This window comes from Pezoporus occidentalis, unplaced genomic scaffold (assembly GCF_034315485.1).
Source record: "Pezoporus occidentalis ecotype Australia unplaced genomic scaffold, CSIRO_AGI_Poc_V1 ctg133, whole genome shotgun sequence".
Classification (NCBI taxonomy): Eukaryota; Metazoa; Chordata; class Aves; order Psittaciformes; family Psittacidae; genus Pezoporus; species Pezoporus occidentalis.
Genome location: NW_026913136.1, coordinates 1730098 through 1749473, shown reverse-complemented (window position 1 = coordinate 1749473; position 19376 = coordinate 1730098). Strand labels below are relative to the sequence as shown.

Sequence of the window (19376 nt, the reverse complement as noted above, 5' to 3'; positions counted from 1 at the left end):
CAAGTACTTGAAAGTCAGTTTTTAAAAGATTCATTCACCCTAATACCTTCTGCCGAGCTGAGAATTTTTCTATTAAGCTTCCTCCTGAGGAGGCTTCAGGAAGAACAGGAAAGGTCTGAGCACTTATGAACACAGATACCTACCAGCTGCTTGGGATTTAAAGGCTGACAGGTACAGACAGACCTAAGTTGCTCTGACTATACTCAAAACTGGCCAGCTCTAGTCTGGAATGATACAGAAATTAACATACCAGCAGAAATCAACTCTCACTATTGCCAGGACAGATGTGAAAAGGCAACTGTAGTAAACTGTAAAGAAAAACACTATTGTATGTACCCAGGTCTTTTGTACTAATTCAGTAAACTACCGCTCATTCTTCTGAATTTTTAATTGTCTATGTCAACCTAGAGTGTGCCACCAAAGCAAAAGAATGGTATACATGGAGATTTTAGAATAAAAGCAGTCACTCCCGATTTCCCATAACCAACAGCATAAGCATCTCAAAAATTCCTGCTCCACACAGGCAGATGTAGCTGCTTTTCCTCTTAAAAAAATACATATATAAATTAGTCCCAGAGAATTAAACACAATTCAGGATAAATTAGAAGGCATGAATGCAAACAGCCACTGCTGTTCTTGTATTGCATAAAACTTTCAGAGTCTGTATCTTCATTTTACAAATATGTAATTCTTAAAACAGCCTTGCAGTACCGCATCTGCAAAAAAAAGAATCCTACAGAATTATCCTAATAGCCTTTCTGTAGTCTCAAAAAGTCATACCAAATTGAATGCTCCAATTCCAAGTTTTACTCCTCCTTCAAACTGGTAATAAGTTTCATTTTTGCTCTTGTTCCCCTGAGTCATCTGTAGCACCTGGTGACATTCCCTTTTGATACAGAAACAAAAAAGGAGGGAAGAGGAAATATGACTTAAAATTATATGAAGTATAATCATTATGACTACTGTAAATATTTTTTTTTAATAATTTTGGAGGCACTAAGTACAATTGCAACTGATTATAAGAACATTGAAAGTGTTTTCTAATGGCTTACTTGTATATTTGGTAACTTGTCCTAATTTTGAGGCCGCCTTTGATAAAGTTGATCATATTTTCATCCTGGAAGAAAAATATTTAATTGAACAAGAACGTGCATTGAGCCATTATATATAACACATACACAAATATCTTCCAGCTACATTTAAATTTAATTATAACTTAACATTAGAAATCTTAACAGTGTTTTTCAGTTAGCAGACTCATGACACTGACATTAATACTTGATTTAAGTTGTCAGGGAAACATCTCTCTAATGCATGTTACAAATTCTAAAACTTAAGAGGGGCGCGAAAAAAAAAGTCAATTGCTTTTAACAGAATTTCAAATGCATTTACATGAAACAAGAAAGGTCTCTACCAGATGGTGCTGTAGGAACCTTTTAGAAAGTTTTGAAATACTGATTCTCACACACAAGCAAGCCCAGAAGCTGGCAGCAGACAAATGAATCCCTGAATAGATGAATTCTCATTGCTGATCTACAGTAATTTCCTATTAATGCATTATCCAGCATATGTGCTTACTAGCTCACTAGCTTACTAGCTTACCACTACAAAAATCAAAGTAAAGTCACAATGTACTTAGTCATGAAAAATAAACTCCTGAAAAGCAAGGTGGTTAACAGTTCAACATGGCAGAAGTTTTTTCTCTTTGAATTCACACAGACGAGGAACATGTGCAGGCATTTCAGAAATGCACACTTATATAGGCAGGGACAGAATATATGGTATGGAAAATGAAAAAAAGGAAACACCTTCAAAACCATCAACCAAAGGAATTTCTGGCTTCCATGAAAGGGTCACCATTTCAAATGACCTCAACTGTTTTGTCTGAAAGACAAGAGTTTTAGTGCAAGCATTATTGCCGTTTCTTTCAAATGGTTAAATTTTCATTATCGTCATCATCCTCAGATGAATCAAGGTCAGCCAATGAATTAAGGATGAGAATTAAGGCGCATGAGAGCAATCAGCAGAGCAGGGTTATTACAGTCAACAGCAATAGATCTCTGACGTGATGGATAGTGAGGTGTTGCTTTAGAGCATACCCCTAAGGTGGGTTTTTTCCCATTTTAGACAGTCCTAAGCTTGCCTCCTTCAACAGCTGTTTAAAAAAAATAAAATAGAAAATCACCCATAAAACAAAAAAGAGGGTTTCTTCCATTTGATTAGTAAAGGAGAAAGTGAATTATAAGGAAGACTGGCATTACGTTAGTAATATTTCCTGACAAAAGGCCAAAGTCTCGTATTAAGTCATTTATGATGCTTTGCCAAAATAACTTCTAAGTACCTGATCTTAGTATCTTTGTGCCCCACTTTTTCCTCATAATTTTTATCTGAAGAGTTTATCTAAAATATGTTAAACATTTGTAAAACACTCACATATGAAAAAAAATTCTGACCAAAAATTGTTTTCAGGAATCAAGTTGCAAATCAAATTTGAAAACACTGCAGCATGAAGTCCCTGAACCACAAGCTAAACAAGAAGCACCAGACAGCATTAACCAGCAGATCTTTCTGTCAACTGAATTATTACCTCAGCAGTGTTAATGTATGCTCATTTTATAATCATTCATTACTATATTGCTCCTGACACTATGTTAAAAGCGCATGGAGAATGAATTGGAGATGAGTGTGCACCAGCTGAAGTTTTGTTAGTTGGGAAACATTCTATCCTTTTCACATTAAAAAAAAAAAGACTGTCACTTTCAAAGAAGACGTTTTTAAACATCTTTTTAAACACGTGCTGGATACTGTCAGATGGGACACAAGTCATTTAAACATACCACCTGTATATGACTGCAATAAACCTTAAGTTTTTGGTTCCTGGGCATCAATAACATCTTTGGTTTTTCACATAAACAAAGACAGGATTCTGCCCGATATCACAGCATTTACCATACTTTCAATCAATGCCATGAAGTAACCTTAATTCCCTAGGAAAGGGCTTGTTTTTAAACACTGTATCTATTGCGGGAACGATATTTTACAATTACTAACATCTTCCCATTAAACTGCTACATACAGATACGAAATAAACAATCTATTTTACCTGCACAAAGATGAGACCTGCTTTTTGGAGTAAACATTCAGCATAGCAGATTTCAGCATGCATTTCCTCTATGTAAGAAAGAAAAGTTATTTACTGTCAGCAAAGTTATGTCAATATTCTCTTTCTGGGGTCAATGGAACAAACAAAATGCAAATAAGATTCGGCTCCTGCTCTGTTAACTGCTGAATAATAGCTGTTAACACTCAAATTTTCCCAATAGCAGTCCTCTATTTCACTTCTAAGACAAAAACTTTGATCTTGCCAGAGCACAACTCAGCCTAGGGCAAAAGCTGCTTGTCATTCTGGTGGATGATTTCCCTTAATTTTCATTGAACCCAAGCTTCAATATCAGCCTACAGTAACTAGGTCTTCCAAACCTCCTTCCATGACTTGGAAAAAACTTTTACAGATGAATGGTAACACTCACTTTGGCTCAGGCTTTTCCTCAGTCCAGTAACACATTATTAACAGGTTTTCACCAACTTATGCTCAACAGACTGAAAGCCCTGGGCAGACTTTCTGTCCCCATGCAGCACGAAAGTACACTTGACTTAACACACGTGACATGAATTACTCTGCACCCATGCTGCAAGACCAGCCCACATGCACAAGGCTGCTGTATGTACAGTGCACATGTGGTGAGTTTGATGTGCTCAGAATTAAAAAGGATTCTTTTGTGCCAGGTTAGGAAAAAAAAAAAGCATACTTGATTCTGCCTGAATCAGAAATAGGAGATCAGCATTTTCAGAGCCATGAACAATGTACTGATACCATTTCCCAAAACACCTTAATGCAAAACAGACAAGTACAAAACTTGTTAACGTAGTCAGGTTCCGATGCAACAAATGATAAGGACATACTCCACAGCATCAATGATTCTTAAACTTCGGGGAACTCTCTTAAGGAAAAATGAAAATTTCTCTTCAGTCCTACAATGGGTTGAGACAGGCATTCCTTAATTCATGCATGCTCAAAGCCAAAAGAAAATTTGGCTGAATCCCCCATTTTGAGAAGCTTTTCATTCAAATGAGAAAAAAAAAACAACCAACCAAACAATACCATAAGGGTCATTGCTTTGCTTTTTTTTTTACTGTAAGACACTACTCAGGTTACAGAGTTGAGCATATTCATACACATTGGCAGGGTGCTTTTGAGCTTTTTCACTTTGTTATTTTAATTGTATTATAAACCACTTACCTTCACTCAACTGATCTACTGACTGTTTAGAAACTAGACTGGACAAGGATTCCACCACAGTGCTTCTTTTCCTGAATCTAAAACAGTTGTACACAAAAGAAACCCACACAGCATGAGTGACATTTCAACACAAACTTGAACTCAATTATTTATAATTCTTAACTATTTCCTACCCGAATTTGTAGCCATTCTTAATAAAGTGAAGATTTGCCAATAGTTGCAATTCTTTGAGCAGTCTAATCACAGCCACTTGTATTGGTCTCTGCTCAGAAGCCTATCAAACCTTTATTTACATTCCAAGCATGCATTTATTTTAAGTGTACAACAGCTTCCATCTCACTTCCACCAACAAGCTGCAGAGGTCTCTCTGACTCTGGGCAAGCCACTTGTGAACTGGACTTCAAAGTCTTACAGAATCATAGAATAGTCAGGGTTATGAATCACTTTTTTTCCATTTCTTATATTTGCTGTTAGAATGAAAAATGAAAAGAAGCTGTTTTCAGCATAATAAAAACATAGATACTTCTATATTTTATGCCAGTTATGACACCAAAACATATTTTACTTTCAACAGATCTCAACTGTCCATGTTATAAATTGCTAGTTTATTTTAGTAAGGCATTCCAAAAATGAATTCATTACTGTTTACACAAATGATCCAGCCTTATGAAGAAGCTAAAGAAACTATTCTTCATTCAGAAAAGGAATGCACTGTGTAAACCAGGAAGTCATTCATTATAAATACTGAGCATTAACTTATCATTTGTTTACACTATTCTACTAATAGTCTATTAAGGCACATGTAGTTCTGGCAATTCGTCCCCTGTGAGTGATAACCTTTATCTCGCATTTTTATGCGAGACTTTTGTGACAGACTAGGCCAGAACATAGAAATTTGTATCCTGCAGAGATGGAGGCCCTTATTGAAACCATCTGAAGTACGAAAGAGGGATCTAATTTTCAGACATACTAAACAATATAGTTCAGATGGCACACCTGAAAAAGGGGCAGAAACTGCTGACCCTTTTTTTCTTCAGGCAGTATCTGATAATTTTGTCCCATCTCCTTTTCTTTTATTTGTCATTGCTAATGAAGTGATACTAAGTGTCAAAACTAACAACATTTGGAGTTAATTACTTTGGAGACTATTCATGATAAGTTATGGCCTAATGAGAATGATGATGAACCAGTATAGTAGAATAAAACACTCAATTATGATTTTGTCAGAGGTTTGTTAAGCACTTCAGTGTTGACAATGCACTTCCTAAGTTGTTTATTTTTTAAAAGGAAAAAAAAAAAGTTCTTAAAAACAACTTCTATTTTCTAGTCTATTTCATTTGTTGTTTCAGAAGCAAAAAGTTCAGATCATTCTTGATGGCAATAACAGCCTTTTAATTTTCAAGTAAACTGAACATATCTGTAGCGTTAATGAAAAAATTGCTTTGGTTTTAAAAGAAACCTCAATACGAGCTTAATCCTATTAGACTATTTGGTCTACCTTTGAGAACAACTTTAAAAGAAGAAGAAAAAAAAAAAGGATGAAAGGGAAAATTCAAAATCCAGAGCGTTTGAATTGCTCAACTGCTGTGGTTTAAGCCCAACTGGTAACTCACCCATGACAAACTCAGTCACAGGCAGATAGAGGTCAAGCAGTTCAACCATGTAGGGTCACCTTACATGTAGGTCTACATAGCCAATAAACCACTTAACTACCTTTTAGAGGCTATAAGCACTCTGACCCAACAAGTCTGTGGTTTCCACATATCCTTACCACGAATAACTGGATAGTGAGACCTACTCCACCTTTCTAAATTTAGATCATTATCACACCACCAACAGCCTGCTCTGAGAGTGTACTAATAGCTGGGATATCTTATAAGGAACAATTAGTGGATTAAGTACCTTACAGATGTTCATTGCTTGGGCTTACCTTTGGCAGGTTTGCAAAGCTTCCTTCATTGCAGAAATTCCCATTTGTATATCCTGCTGTTCAAAGGTCATAGCAGCTTGCATAACTAAAATAGTGCTGTACCCAAGGGCATGGTACATACTATCCTTAGACCTAGGGCAAACATATAAATCTTGTGAATTTAAACAAAACTTAAAATTATAATACAAAATCAAATGCTGAGACACTTGCATTAATTTGTGAAAAGACAGAAGAATAAAGCATGAATGTAATGGATATGAGAACATAATACCATCTCCACTAGGTGCTACATGTCTGCCTCCACAGCATACTGCTGCAGCAAGTTCTAAAGAGTATCCAAACTGGATTACATACATATTTGCAGTTATATACCATTTATAGTACATTGGTGTATCTATTTAACTTAGTTAATTAAACCTTGACACACATAATCATTCTTCTGCATTCACTTTACAGAAGGACAATCCTTCTAACATTACTACTTTATCCAAAGACACAAAAATCTGCACTTATGTCATAGAAATGTCAGTATACACACACTCAGTCCTGCATAAAAGGCTACACTGAACCATCCTGGCTTTCACAATGTAATTACACAATTAAAAATTACTGGCAAGTGGTTATGGGAGGTCATATACTCAAACCTACCAGCTGCACGGGAACTACTGCCAATGTTATGTTAGGTGAACTCAGGTTTTGTGTAACCAAGTGTCAAGAACATGAAGACTGCCTAGCCCTCTGGCAGTCCCTCTGGTACTGTACTACCAATGTACGTTTTCCTAATGTCCAATCTGAACCTCCTAAACCTCAGCTTATGGTAACTGTCTCTTGTTCTACCATCTGGCAGTACACAGAAGGATGTCTCTTTACTTTCTTTCACTAACACAAGCTACAGATCCCTCTCACTGACACATCGCAACATCAAACACATCTTTGAGAGACAGACAGGAGAACAGTGAACAGGATGCAGATTCCAGTCCTATTGCCTCACCATGCAGTCACAATTATGCTAGGTTATCCTATCAACGTGGCATTATTTAGTTCCCTACATCTGCACTACCATGCTCCTCTTCTCAAATAAGCAAAGGCAACAGAGGAATAGGCAGAAAGATCAAAAGGTCGGCTTTAAGGTTAAACACTACTGTGACTCAAATGTAATATAATAAACAGAACAATTCAGTGCTTCATTAACAGGTTTTGTGATGGCCTTAAGGAGGAACTAGCACACAGCTAAAACCTAAAGACACTAAGAAATGCTTTTGGACAAAACTGAATAAATGAAAACTACTATCTTCAGAGGCCTTAAATTAATCTTCAGCTATCAGACAGCATACTTTTCACTATCTGCTTACAGACTTCAGCAAATAACAGGACCTCACCATGGCCGAAGTATTTCCAGGGCTTCAGAGAACTTATTGTTTAGAAATAAGTTCAGTGCCAATGAACATTCTTCCAGAGCACATTTGATATCCATCTTGGATGCCCTAAAAAAAGATTCTTAGTTTAGTCAAACTGTAAACAGAAACACAAAATCTAAAAGACTTTCCCCCTTATATAACACAGGTCTTTTATAGCCATTTTATTGCTCATTTTAAAAAAATCTAACTTTACAAAACCAAGTCGTTTACTTAATACTTTATCCAAAGAGGGTGTGCCCTCCTTGCTAATCTAAGTGATGTTTATGGTTTTGTCCTCCTTTCTTTATCAGTCAATATGCAATGGAGTAATTTTTACTGCTATATGTAACATAAACACTCGAAAATTATCCCTTGTCCAAGCTCTCAATTCTCTGTATTAATACAAATGCAGTTTCAAACTCTGTTTTCAAATCTAAATCTCAAGAAAGATGGCAAAATATTTTTGTCCAACAAAGCAGCAAACAGACCTCACACTGCAAGCAACTATGCCAAAAATAGTCCTACCAGAAGCCTGCAGCTATGCCAAAAGCTTTCATTCTTCCTAATTCAGTTCAAGTAAAATCACTTGCACTTGCTTAAGAGGAAGCCACATAACAAAACTGCTGAAAGACTTCAGAGCACTCACAAACTGCTTCATAAGCAGAACTGGTGACAAACTGAACATACATGATATTGACAAATAGCTAGAAACTATACAGCCTTCACCACGCACAGCTGCATCTGGAAAAGATAAATCTGTCTACATCTTTAAAACAACAGGTTTAGGCTCTACAGTGGGCTTTATCCAACTAAGGTTAAGCAGTTGTAAGCAACAGATCATGTCAATGAGACAATTATTAAGTGCTGACCAAAACAGAACCCTGAAAGCAGAATTTAGTAAGAGAAATGAGAGTGCAGCTGCTCTAAATCTGACAGTAACACACACACAAGAAATAAACAATGAAAAAGGGGGATGTGAAAATGTAACCATACAGAGGTTTATACAGACTCATCAACTTTCCATACCCTCCTACTCCCTCCATTATCCCAAAGCTTTAAAAACACTGGTTCTGGTTTTTGCATTGTTTGGGGGAGAAAACTGGGGTAAAGGCTAGATGACATCCCAAACCCCTTTTCAGCTTTACTTTCTGCAAAGTTTTAGTGGCAGGACTTGAAAAATTCACCTTCTGTAAAAAAAAAAAAAAAAAAAAAATCTCTAACTCAAAACTTGGAAACTACTGGATATTTATTAATATATATATATATACAGTTATTGAATATACCAAAGGGCAAATCCCACCCTTCATAATGAAGTAGTTAACAGCTCAACAGTTGAAATCAGGCAGTTTTACAATCAGACTGTTACAAACAATTTTACATTTATTTTCTCCCACACTGGGATTCAACTTTATCATTATGTATGCAATTTTAAGATCTGTGCAATTTTATGTAGCAAAAACCTACAGCTCTCAAAAGCTGAAACTTTCTCAGCTCTGCTTCAAGTGTTCCTATTAGCCACTTGCTAAGCTTTCATGTCCTTCAACTGCAGAACACACTGCAGGAATTCTCAGTGCAACCTACACCCCTGATCTCCAGCTGTCCAATGGAAGCACCACTGTCACACCAGGAGACAAGGGGCACCATGGTGATCCACTCAATCAGAACAAGTCTCACCAGCAACACGACAGCGTCTTTTACCATGTGCACAGGGTTCCTGCCAGCCCATCACACCCCATGTTTTATCCAAATACCTAGTCCTAGGCGAGTGCCTGGGAAACAAACACTGCAACACAGCCCATGTTTGCCCTGCTGTAAAGGGTACAGCTACAGACACAAAGTGTTTATTAGCATGTACTGGTTTGTACTGTACAGCTACTGGAGAGCAGATTATTACATTTGTGCTCTCTTCATTGCTGCCCTATGTCACCGACATATTGTCCTGTTGCCACTATCGGTTTATGTTCTCTCACTTAAATACCCTTAAGATAGGTATCTAAAATGCTTTTTCAAGCAACTCTTGAAAGGGGATTCAGGAGCTGAAAGACAGAAGAACTGTAGAAAAGGTTACCTTGAATCTACCTATATTTTCTACATTTTACACCACATATTTAGGACTCAGCTGCACATCGCTTTATTAACATTAGCTGGACTTGAATGTGCAAGCAGTACTTTCCATGAATATGGACTGCAGAATTTAGTTTCTGAACTTCTAAAAGCATAGGTTGGCTTTTTTACAACACAGCCAAAATAATCAGCTTTATCTGATAAATAACATTTAATTCCCAGCACCTTGGTCTTGTACAGCTACTGTTCTTGCTAGCAAAAGTTTCACTGTGCTATGGTTACTGAAAATATTTGAAGCTTTTAGTGGGAGCAAAGCAAACCGGGGGGGGGGGGGGGGGGGGGGTGACGACCACTAAATCACGAAACTAGCAGTAATAATTTAGTTTTAGGATACCCAATTACACACATCTGGCAAACAAAATGAATGAAAGTATGTTATTCTAAAAATTGAGGGGTATATAAGACAGCATGGTATTTGGATGTTACAGATCAAGAAAACCAGATGCATCATATCTAAGAGAATACTTGTCCAGAAAATAAATACCTAAGCAAACAGCTGATGCTTAATACTTATGGAAGCTTCATCTGAAGAAGAATCTTTTAGAGGCATTTGCTTGCTTAAACTCAAATGAAAACCACTGAGGGTGTCAAACACTGTATGAACAGGCAGGGTAGCAGGAAAGTACCATACGTAGCAGCACTCTTCTTGAGGAATGTGCAGCTGTCTGCTGGAGTTAATGATGATCAAAAAGCATTAAAATGTATTATTCTCAGGCAGTTCTTGTCCTCTGCAGGAAGATGGCAAGTCAAATAGTCCTAATATACTGTCAAAATCTGACTATCACTGTCACTATTTAGAATGTTTCTATACTTTCTGAATTAGATCAGAAATTCTGTTAAAATTCAGTTTAAAAGCTCAATATTAAACTGTTTATGTTCTACCATACCAAAAAGAGTAACTATTTTTAAATGCTTCTTACATAGACAGGATATGACTTCTTAGTGGTAAACAGCAGCTGATCCTCACCAGAATATACTCCATAGCTCCATTTGCTTGGCTGGGAGGTTCAGGGTATTTTTAAATGCTGATCTACTTTAAGTATATTGACGCAGTGCATTCTCAAAGAACAGTGGTAATTCTGATGCTTTTTTGATGATGGGATGCCGCTTCCCCTCCCTGCCCCCTCCCTCCATATTGTGCAGGCACATCATCGTTTTTCCACATACGCGGTACTAAGCTCTGTGCCAGTGAGTACTGCCATGCATGCTTTGTGTAAAATAAACTCAAGCCTTCAACAGAGTCTGCTGGAGCTGGAAGCCACTGTTTCCCAGGAACACTATCTCCCAGCCAAGACCAAAAGCTGTCAAACTACAGTATCAATAGTCACAGTTTACAGCTCACAGAGATATCATTAAATCATCACTTCATGTTCACATCTTGCATGGCTTTATGTTCCAAAACGTACTTAAGGTCACCTTGGCTGTTCTTACTATTCGGGAAAGATCCAAAACATTTAGAAACTGCTACCACCATATCGTCAATCACTTGTTAAACGAAAATGGCCCAGACGCTTTGTGCTATTGTAGTACAAAGACTTTTTGTCCCTGGCACTCCTCTTTTTGCTGTTTTTAATTTTGAACTATGCCTCAGATTAGCAGTGTGTCACTAGAACAAGAACACTTCCATTCTTACTTCTGCCACACCCAACAGTCATGCTTTAAGAATAATGAAATTGGTAATGAACAGGTTCTAAGTTATTTATCCGTACCAATAATTGATTTTAATAGTTGAAATAGAAGTAAAATAGAGTAATCCATCAGAAAAAAAATAACTGAAAATAGTAACACCCCCACCCAAAAGGAAAGTTACAGACAGTACAATTGCCCACCACTTGCAGACTGATACCCACCCCATCCCCAAGCAGCAATTGGTGGCTCCTGGCCAACACCCCCCATTTTGTACTGGGCATGACATGCTGTGATATGGAATACCCCTTTGGCTAGTTTGGGTCAGGTGTCCTGTCTCTGCTTCCTCCTGGCTTCTTGTGCCCCCCTCACTGGCAGAGCATGAAAGACTGAAAGAATCCTTGATCATGGTGAGTGCTACTGAGCAACAACTGGTTGGCTACTGAACAACACTGCACCAGCTACTGGGAAAAACATTAACACTATCCCAGCTGAAATCAGGACAGCTGTCAGACAGTAAACTTTAAGTAGAAAAAGCAAAACTAATGTTCCTGTCCATGGATAACAGGTAAGAAACATTTCTACCTCGTCTCTTTACAGAAACATCACTGATTCTTGGTACCTACTTAATGTTCCTCAATAGAGACAGCAGTCTCCTGTCTCTGTGAAATGTTTGCAGGATGGCTCATCTCCTTATGAGCTCTTTGGAATGCAAGTGTCCTTGAAAAATCTATTATAGGACTGCATTTGGTCTTTTTTTTTTTTCGTATGTGCAGCCAGCACCTACAAAGATTTGCATTTCCAGCCAGAAATTCACATTAAAAGTAACATATGTCTATGTGTATCCACTGTATCTGAGCAAGCATACACAAAACTCAACTATTAGTTCTGCTATCTGGAAATATCTTAAAATACTTTTCCTCATATTTTGAAAGCACAGTACTCTTCACCATTAAGTTAGCCATCTGAGAAAAAAAGTCTTTTTCAACTTAACACTCTCATCCATCACTCATATATGAGCCAATGGTAATGCTTCACTCTTCTGCTTAGTGATGTGCCAAAATTCGCTCTGGATCATTTCCTAAGAGACTATGTTACTTGCTATTACTTTCATTGATCATTTGTACAAATACCAAGTTGCAATCTCATCGGATAAATGACGAGATACTATGTAGGACTACTACATACCTACCTGCCCCAGAGCAGCAGGTGGCACCACTCCTCATGACAATTAGAATCATAGAATAGTTAGGGTTGGAAAGGACCTTAAGGTCATCAAGTTCCAGCCCCCCTGCCATGGGCAGGGACACCTCACACTAAACCATGTCATCAAAGGCTCTATCCAACCTGGCCTTGAACACCGCCAGGGATGGAGAATTCACAACCTGCCTGGGCAACCTATTCCAGTGCCTCACCACCTTCATAGTAAAGAAATTCTTCCTTATATCCAATCTAAACTTCCCCTGTTTAAGTTTTAACTCATTGCCCCTTGTGCTATCACTACAGTCTCCAATGAAGAGTCCATCCCCAGCATCCCTATAGTCCCCCTTCAGATACTGGAAAGCTGCTATGAGGTCTCCACGCAGCCTTCTCTTCTCCAGGCTGAACAGCCCCAACTTTCTCAGCCTGTCTTCATACGGGAGGTGCTCCAGTCTCCTGATCATCCTCGTGACCCTCCTCTGGACTTGTTCCAACAGTTCCATGTCCTTTTTCTGTTGAGGACACCGGAACTGCACACAATACTCCAAGTGAGGTCTCACAAGAGCAGAGTAGAGGGGCAGGATCACCTCCTTCGACCTGCTGGTCACGCTCCTTTTCATGCAGCCCAGGATACGGTTGGCTTTCTGGGCTGCAAGCACACACTGCAGCAGGCTCATGCTCATTTTCTCATCAACCAACACCCCTCTTTCTCCCCGCAGGGCTACTCTGAATCTCTTCTCTACCAACAATGCTATTACATGAAGCTAACACTAACATAAAAGAATCTTATTGCTAAATCCTACCCAAAATATTCTGTTAGGTCTACATTTTATGCTCAGAATAGTTCAGTAAAGGGTGGCTGGAGACTTCCAAAGTCCTTATTACAATTTACGGACTTCCATACAGTGAACACTAGGAAACATTCATGAAAGCAAAGAGAGTAGCTTTATAGTTATGTTGGATTTTCTTCTTTTTACAAGAGACTACTTCTAAAACCCACAAGTATGGGTCTTCTCTTTGTCTTGTGTTTGTTTAAAATAAATATAAGTAGAGATATACCACTTTCAATAACTATTTCTGAAACTAGGTTTGAATCTAAGGAACCTTCCTGAACGCATAGCATGTATTATTCTCTCTGAGGTCTACTGACCTGAGTAAGAAACTGCACACACCCCTCACACCAACACTATGCTAGTGCTGGCATGTGCCTTTCAGTATCTTGCCGGCTATGTACAGGATTCAGGGTCTGAAAAAGCTAGGTGCATGAGACATGCCCCCATGAGGCTGGATTTTTTTCTGTCTGTACACATACTATGCATCCCTCCCATCTGGAAAACAATTCATAAAGGTGGAAATAAACCAAGTAACCTTTCTCACACTTAGATGTTTCTTTCCACTAACAGATCAAAGTGTGTTAAAACGTTAACGCTAACATGACCACGGTATTTTTAAATTGACAGTAACTTCCAGCTTACAAACCAAAAGGATCTCTGACCCAATGTGTTAGTTTAGAAATAATCAAGGAAAGATGTAAGACCATATGACCAACAGTTTCTTCTATCACAAGCAAAACTTTCTGCAAACTCTTTCACCATTCCATCTAAAACCCAGGCTTCAACACCACTTATATTCACACAACAGAAAAAACTTAAGCTGTATGTCTGAAAGTTTTAAATTATTTCCAACTTATATAAATCACTTCCTATCCTAGGCTACTAGAATTAATCTAGGAAGTCTATAATAAACACAGCTACGTGATCAGTATAGCAAACATGAGCTTTTTTACCCATACAGTAAACCCACTAGTCACAGTTTACCTCCATTAAAAATTTTGCACTCACAGAATCACAGAATCATTTACATTGGAATACACAACTTCTTATGAGAAGCATAAATAAAATTGTGTAGTTTACATATCAATGGAAATGTTACCACCTTATGGAAAGCATTGAAAATAATTTCATGCTGATGCAAGACTTTACTCCCCTGAAGGCATAGTGTCTTCACTGTTTCAGAACTTCACCAACACATACTGTAGTCTGTGTGCTAAACATTCGTCTAAGGAAACCCAGCTGGCAGCAAAACTATCCAGTAATGTGCTAGCCAAATTTGCAAACAGGCAGAAAGAGTAAAAAAACTCTTCCGTTCAACAAGAGGCAATTTTTTTAAAAACAAGCAAACAAAAAGGATCAACAAACCTACCCGAAAACATGCAACAGACATACGCAACAACAACAGTCATTTAGCTTAAATGGTATTAGTTTACACAGCCTGGTATTTTGGCAAAACCATTAGGGTAACACACATTTTCATTTTTTCCTCCGGCAGGATCTTCTTGCACATTGTATTTAAAACACCTTCTACAGCAGACACATGCAAACAGCACTGCTCTTACCCAAGCTGTTCCTGGGTACTACTAGCTTTCACTTCAAGCTTGGAGACATTTATACACCCACATAACTGGTAAAAGCAGAGAATGGAAACACCACTCTACAAAGCAATTCAGATGATGAGGTTGCACCTTCCTACTCAGTGCTACCCAACTATGAGATATTAGCGCTTAACCAGCTATTTGTAAACCTGTATCAGAAAAACACTGGCTTGTGATTACTGTACCAAGAGATCTGCCTATAATATCCTTTGTATGATCAAGCAATCTCACCACTGGGCATTTTCCTTTTCTGCAACAGAGTTAGGCATTTTGGGTTTGTTGGTTTTTTTTTGGTTTGTGGGTTTTGTGTGTTGTTAGTTAAGAGGTTTTGTTTGTTTGCTCTTGTTTGGGATTTTTTTTTCACTAAATTCTTTCCTCTCCCTCATCTTACAGCTGTGACAGAAAAGCTGATGCAGAGCAAAAAGAAGAAACAGTAGCTAACTGATTTACACATTTGTAAAGACAAAACATCAAAACTTGTGTTTTTCAAAAGGAATGGCTGTACGAAAAGGAGTTGAAGCTCTGAGCAAAACAGAGACAGTAAGAAGGGAAGAGGTAACTGAGGGAAAAAAGAGTCAGTTCCCACTGTGAAAATCAACAATTACTAAAATGATCTACATGAATGTGAACCAATAATGACTTCACAGTTTTTAGTTCTACCTTAGAGTTGTCGTAAAAGTTCAAACTGACAGTTTTTCATAGACTACTACAATTTCACTAAGAGAGCATTTTAACTGTCCAATTATTATACCTTACCAGACACAATTACTCTAATGAGAAAGCAGACAGAAGGCAGATAAAGCTCTGCTCCTCACAGAACAGAACAGAAGCTGTGGTGGCAGGGAACTGCTTGCATGTTAGGAGGGGTGTTTGCCCTCTCTTTGACAAAAACAAATTCTAATTTTAGCTTTTATAAACTTCACAGATACATTTTTAGCTATAGGAGAAAACCGTTTTAGTAATTACTGATAACAGCAGTAAAAACATTTGTAATACCGTCTTATGAATGAAATGCATTGAAACAGCCTCAAACACACTAAAAACTTTAAATACAAACAAAAACTCCTTCTTGAAAGTCTCATCTGAGCTTAAACTTTCAGTTCTTGGAACACCACCTGTGAGGAAACCAATAGGTTTATTTACCTTACATTGCGCATGTGAATCTTACTTGGTATCTCAAATTTTGGGGCCATGCACAGGACTCTTTTGTTCTAACCAGAAAGAAGCTCAGCACCTACAGTGCTGCTTCATAAAAATAGATCAAAATATATCAAATAAAAGAAAGCAATCAAAAGGTTTTGCTTCCAAATATTTACTTTATGTCCATCACTGAGGAGGCAGAGAAAGCCAATAAGCAACTTATTGCAAGTCAGGTGAGGAGAAACATCAGCAGGTTTATCTGACGCCAAGTTGTCCTGGGTTCAGCAGTAGCAGTCATTTTTCCCCTCCTTGGTAGCTGGTGCAGTGCAGTGCTCTGACTTTCGGCTTGGGAAGAGAGCTGATAACAATGATGTTTTGGTTTGGCCAAGGACTTTGTGAGCCTCATGCTCTGCCAGCGAGCAGGGGAAGCCAGGAGGAAGCAGAGACAGGACACCTGACCCAAACTGACCAAAGAGGTATTCCATACCACAGCACGTCATGCCCAGGACGTAACTGGGAGTTAGCCGGAAGGGCTGGGAGACTGCAGGGTTGGAGGAGGTATGGGTCAGAGCTTGGTCGGGCTGGGGGGGCGAGTTATCGGTCGGCTGGTGGTGAGGTGTTGTATTCTCTTCCCTTGTTATTTCCTTTATCATTGTTATTATTGGTGGTAGCAGTAGTGATTTGTGTTATACCTTAGTTACTAAACTGTTCTTATCTCAACCCGTGGGAGTTGCATTCTTTTCAATTCTCCTCTCCGTCCCTCCGGGAGTAGGGGGAAGAGCAAGAAGTGGGGGGAAGTGAGTGAACAAGCTGTCTGACTGGGTTTAAACCACAACAGTTCTTTTTGGCGCCCAACGTGGGGCACGAAGGGTTGAGATAACGACAGATCTGACTGATTAATAGTCACTCATCACAACACTGATTTATTGGCTCTCAGAGCTGTTCCTCTTGATCTCACAGCTTCAGAATGTTGTAACTTACTTAGAGCCGGTATTTGCTGTGTTAGTGTTTATCAAGTGTGGGGCCTGGGCTAAGGTTCTTGTCTCACTGTGCTTTATGGCAATGGCTTGTAATACGGGCGGGCTCCAGCAGCAGGGCGGGACGGACGTGGCCGTGGACTTGTACCTGGCCGTCCGGCTGCTCTTCACCGTCCCAGCCCTCGCCCTCGCCTCCGTCTTCGTGAGGCTGCGGGGAGCCGAGGGGGAGCGGCCCCGGGAGCCGGCGGCTGCTGAAGCGGCCCGGGAGAGCGGCCCCGGGGACCAAGCGGCGGCGGGAGCGGTGCCGGAGGCCGCGAGGGGACGGCTGCCGGTGGAGGAGGTCGGGGCGGTCGAGGAGCGGAAGGAGGGGGCTGCCGAGCAGCGGGAGAAGGCGGCGGAGGAGCCGAGCCCCACGCAGGAGCCGAGCCCTGCGGCCGAGCCGAACCCCGCGACCCCGAGAGCATTCCCCGGCAGCCGCCCGCCGAGCCCCAGGAGGATGCAGGAGACCACGCAGCATTTCCCAGCAAGGCAGAGGAGGAAGAGCTGGACTCAGGAAAAGAGAAGCTGGCGGTGGGAGAGCCGGCAAGCACAGCAGCTGCACCAGCCCCAGTGACAAGTACAGCAGCTACACCAGCACCAGTGACAAGTACAGCAGCATCGTTTGAGAGTTCTGAAGGTTTTGAATGGCCTTTGAGTGTCCTTGGGACCTGCCTGCTGATTGCGATGGGGATCAGCATGTTGGCACACACACAGACTGTGTTCTACCCACAACCATTTTGTCTGATCTCAAAAGTTAAGCAGAGTCAGGTTTGGGTCTTGTCTGGGGTTAGACGACGATATAGGGGGACCAAGAGGTTTTCTCCAAGGCTGGACAGTCATGAGTGGCAGGGTGTGTGGGACAGTATGGGCAAGTATCTAGTCCACTGGGCCCCTCCAGTGCTTTGGAAGCACCGGAGATGGAAGGCAGCTGTATGGAGTCCCCAGCAGCAAGCTGCAGAAACTGCTTACGGGGACAGTGAATTATTTTAAGCCTGGTGGGCCCATGGCACTTCAGGCCATCAGAGCAGAGATGCCACATAGAGAAGGACTCATGATCAAGGGGTAGACTTAGCAATGGACACTATTGCCCAGGTTATTCACCAGTGTGAACACTGCACACAGTCTCTCCTGCTCAGAAAGACTGTTACAAGAGATGGAACCTGGCATCATGGACCAGATGGACTCAGCAGCTTTATAGCTACTGGTCCATGCACTTAGGTAAGAGTGATGGTATATTGAAAATGTGGGACCTGAGCATGACGTGAATGGTATGGAATACGGGGTGGATAATGTCCTGGGTTCAGCACTAGTAGTCATTTTTCTCCTTGGTAGCTGGTGCAGTGCAGTGTTTTGACTTTCGGCTTGGGAACAGAGCTGATAACTCTGTTATCAGAGTTAGCCGGAAGGGCTGGGAGACTGGGGGGTTGGAGGAGGTATGGGTCGGTGCTTGGTCAGGCTGGGGGGGGGCACGAGTTATCGTTCGGCTGGTGGTGAGGTGTTGTATTTTCTTCCCTTGTTGTTTCCTTTATCATTATTATTATTGGTGGTAGCAGTAGTGATTTGTGTTATACCTTAGTTACTAAACTGTTCTTATCTCAACCCGTGGGAGTTGCATTCTTTTCGATTCTCCTCTCTGTCCCTCCGGGAGTAGGGGGAGAGCAAGAAGAGGGGGGGAAGCGAGTGAACAAGCTGTCTGACTGTGTTTAAACCACGACACAGGTTCTTTAAGTCCAACAGTGAACTGCACTGCATATGCACAGCAACCGAGACACTAATTTTCCATTAATCAGCCATATTGTGGGAGCAAGATACATTACAACCACCTAGGTTACTATTTACCTGCCTGAATATGCTCAATACAGTTTATCTGATCATCAAAATGATGGTAAAATTATCCTATTCAAGCATATCAAGGTACCGCAGCATGAATTTGATGCAGCACTGCAAAATATACATAATCATAACAACAGTCGGCAAAACAATCAGATCACAGGTATTTAGAAGTGACCACAGTTAGAGAGAGGGTAAAGAACAAACCAAGCACTCTCAGTCTGCAGGCAAGAGAAAAACCTGCTTTACATTGTTCTGCTTTACATTAATGGAAATGCACAGGACTAGAAAAAGTTAGCATCAGATATATTAACAGAACTCCGTGGTTCAACAGTATTTTTAGACCTACGGTTTAACATAAGATCTCTGTGAGTAAATGGAG

At 40.0% G+C, this 19376-nt stretch overlaps 1 protein-coding gene across 3 annotated transcripts in view; it reads right to left on the bottom strand.

Moving 5' to 3' along the window:
• The window catches only part of TTC39B (tetratricopeptide repeat domain 39B), a 67981-nt gene that overhangs the window by 14444 nt on the left and 34161 nt on the right, over nucleotides 1-19376 (bottom strand). For all 3 annotated transcript variants that reach the window (XM_062609010.1, XM_062609008.1, XM_062609009.1), the window contains 6 exons: nucleotides 7610-7714; nucleotides 6231-6362; nucleotides 4301-4377; nucleotides 3104-3171; nucleotides 1053-1117; nucleotides 781-886 (listed from right to left, as the gene is read on the bottom strand). In XM_062609010.1, coding sequence (XP_062464994.1) covers nucleotides 781-886; nucleotides 1053-1117; nucleotides 3104-3171; nucleotides 4301-4377; nucleotides 6231-6362; nucleotides 7610-7714 — 553 coding nt within the window. The remainder of the gene's footprint in view (nucleotides 1-780; nucleotides 887-1052; nucleotides 1118-3103; nucleotides 3172-4300; nucleotides 4378-6230; nucleotides 6363-7609; nucleotides 7715-19376) is intronic.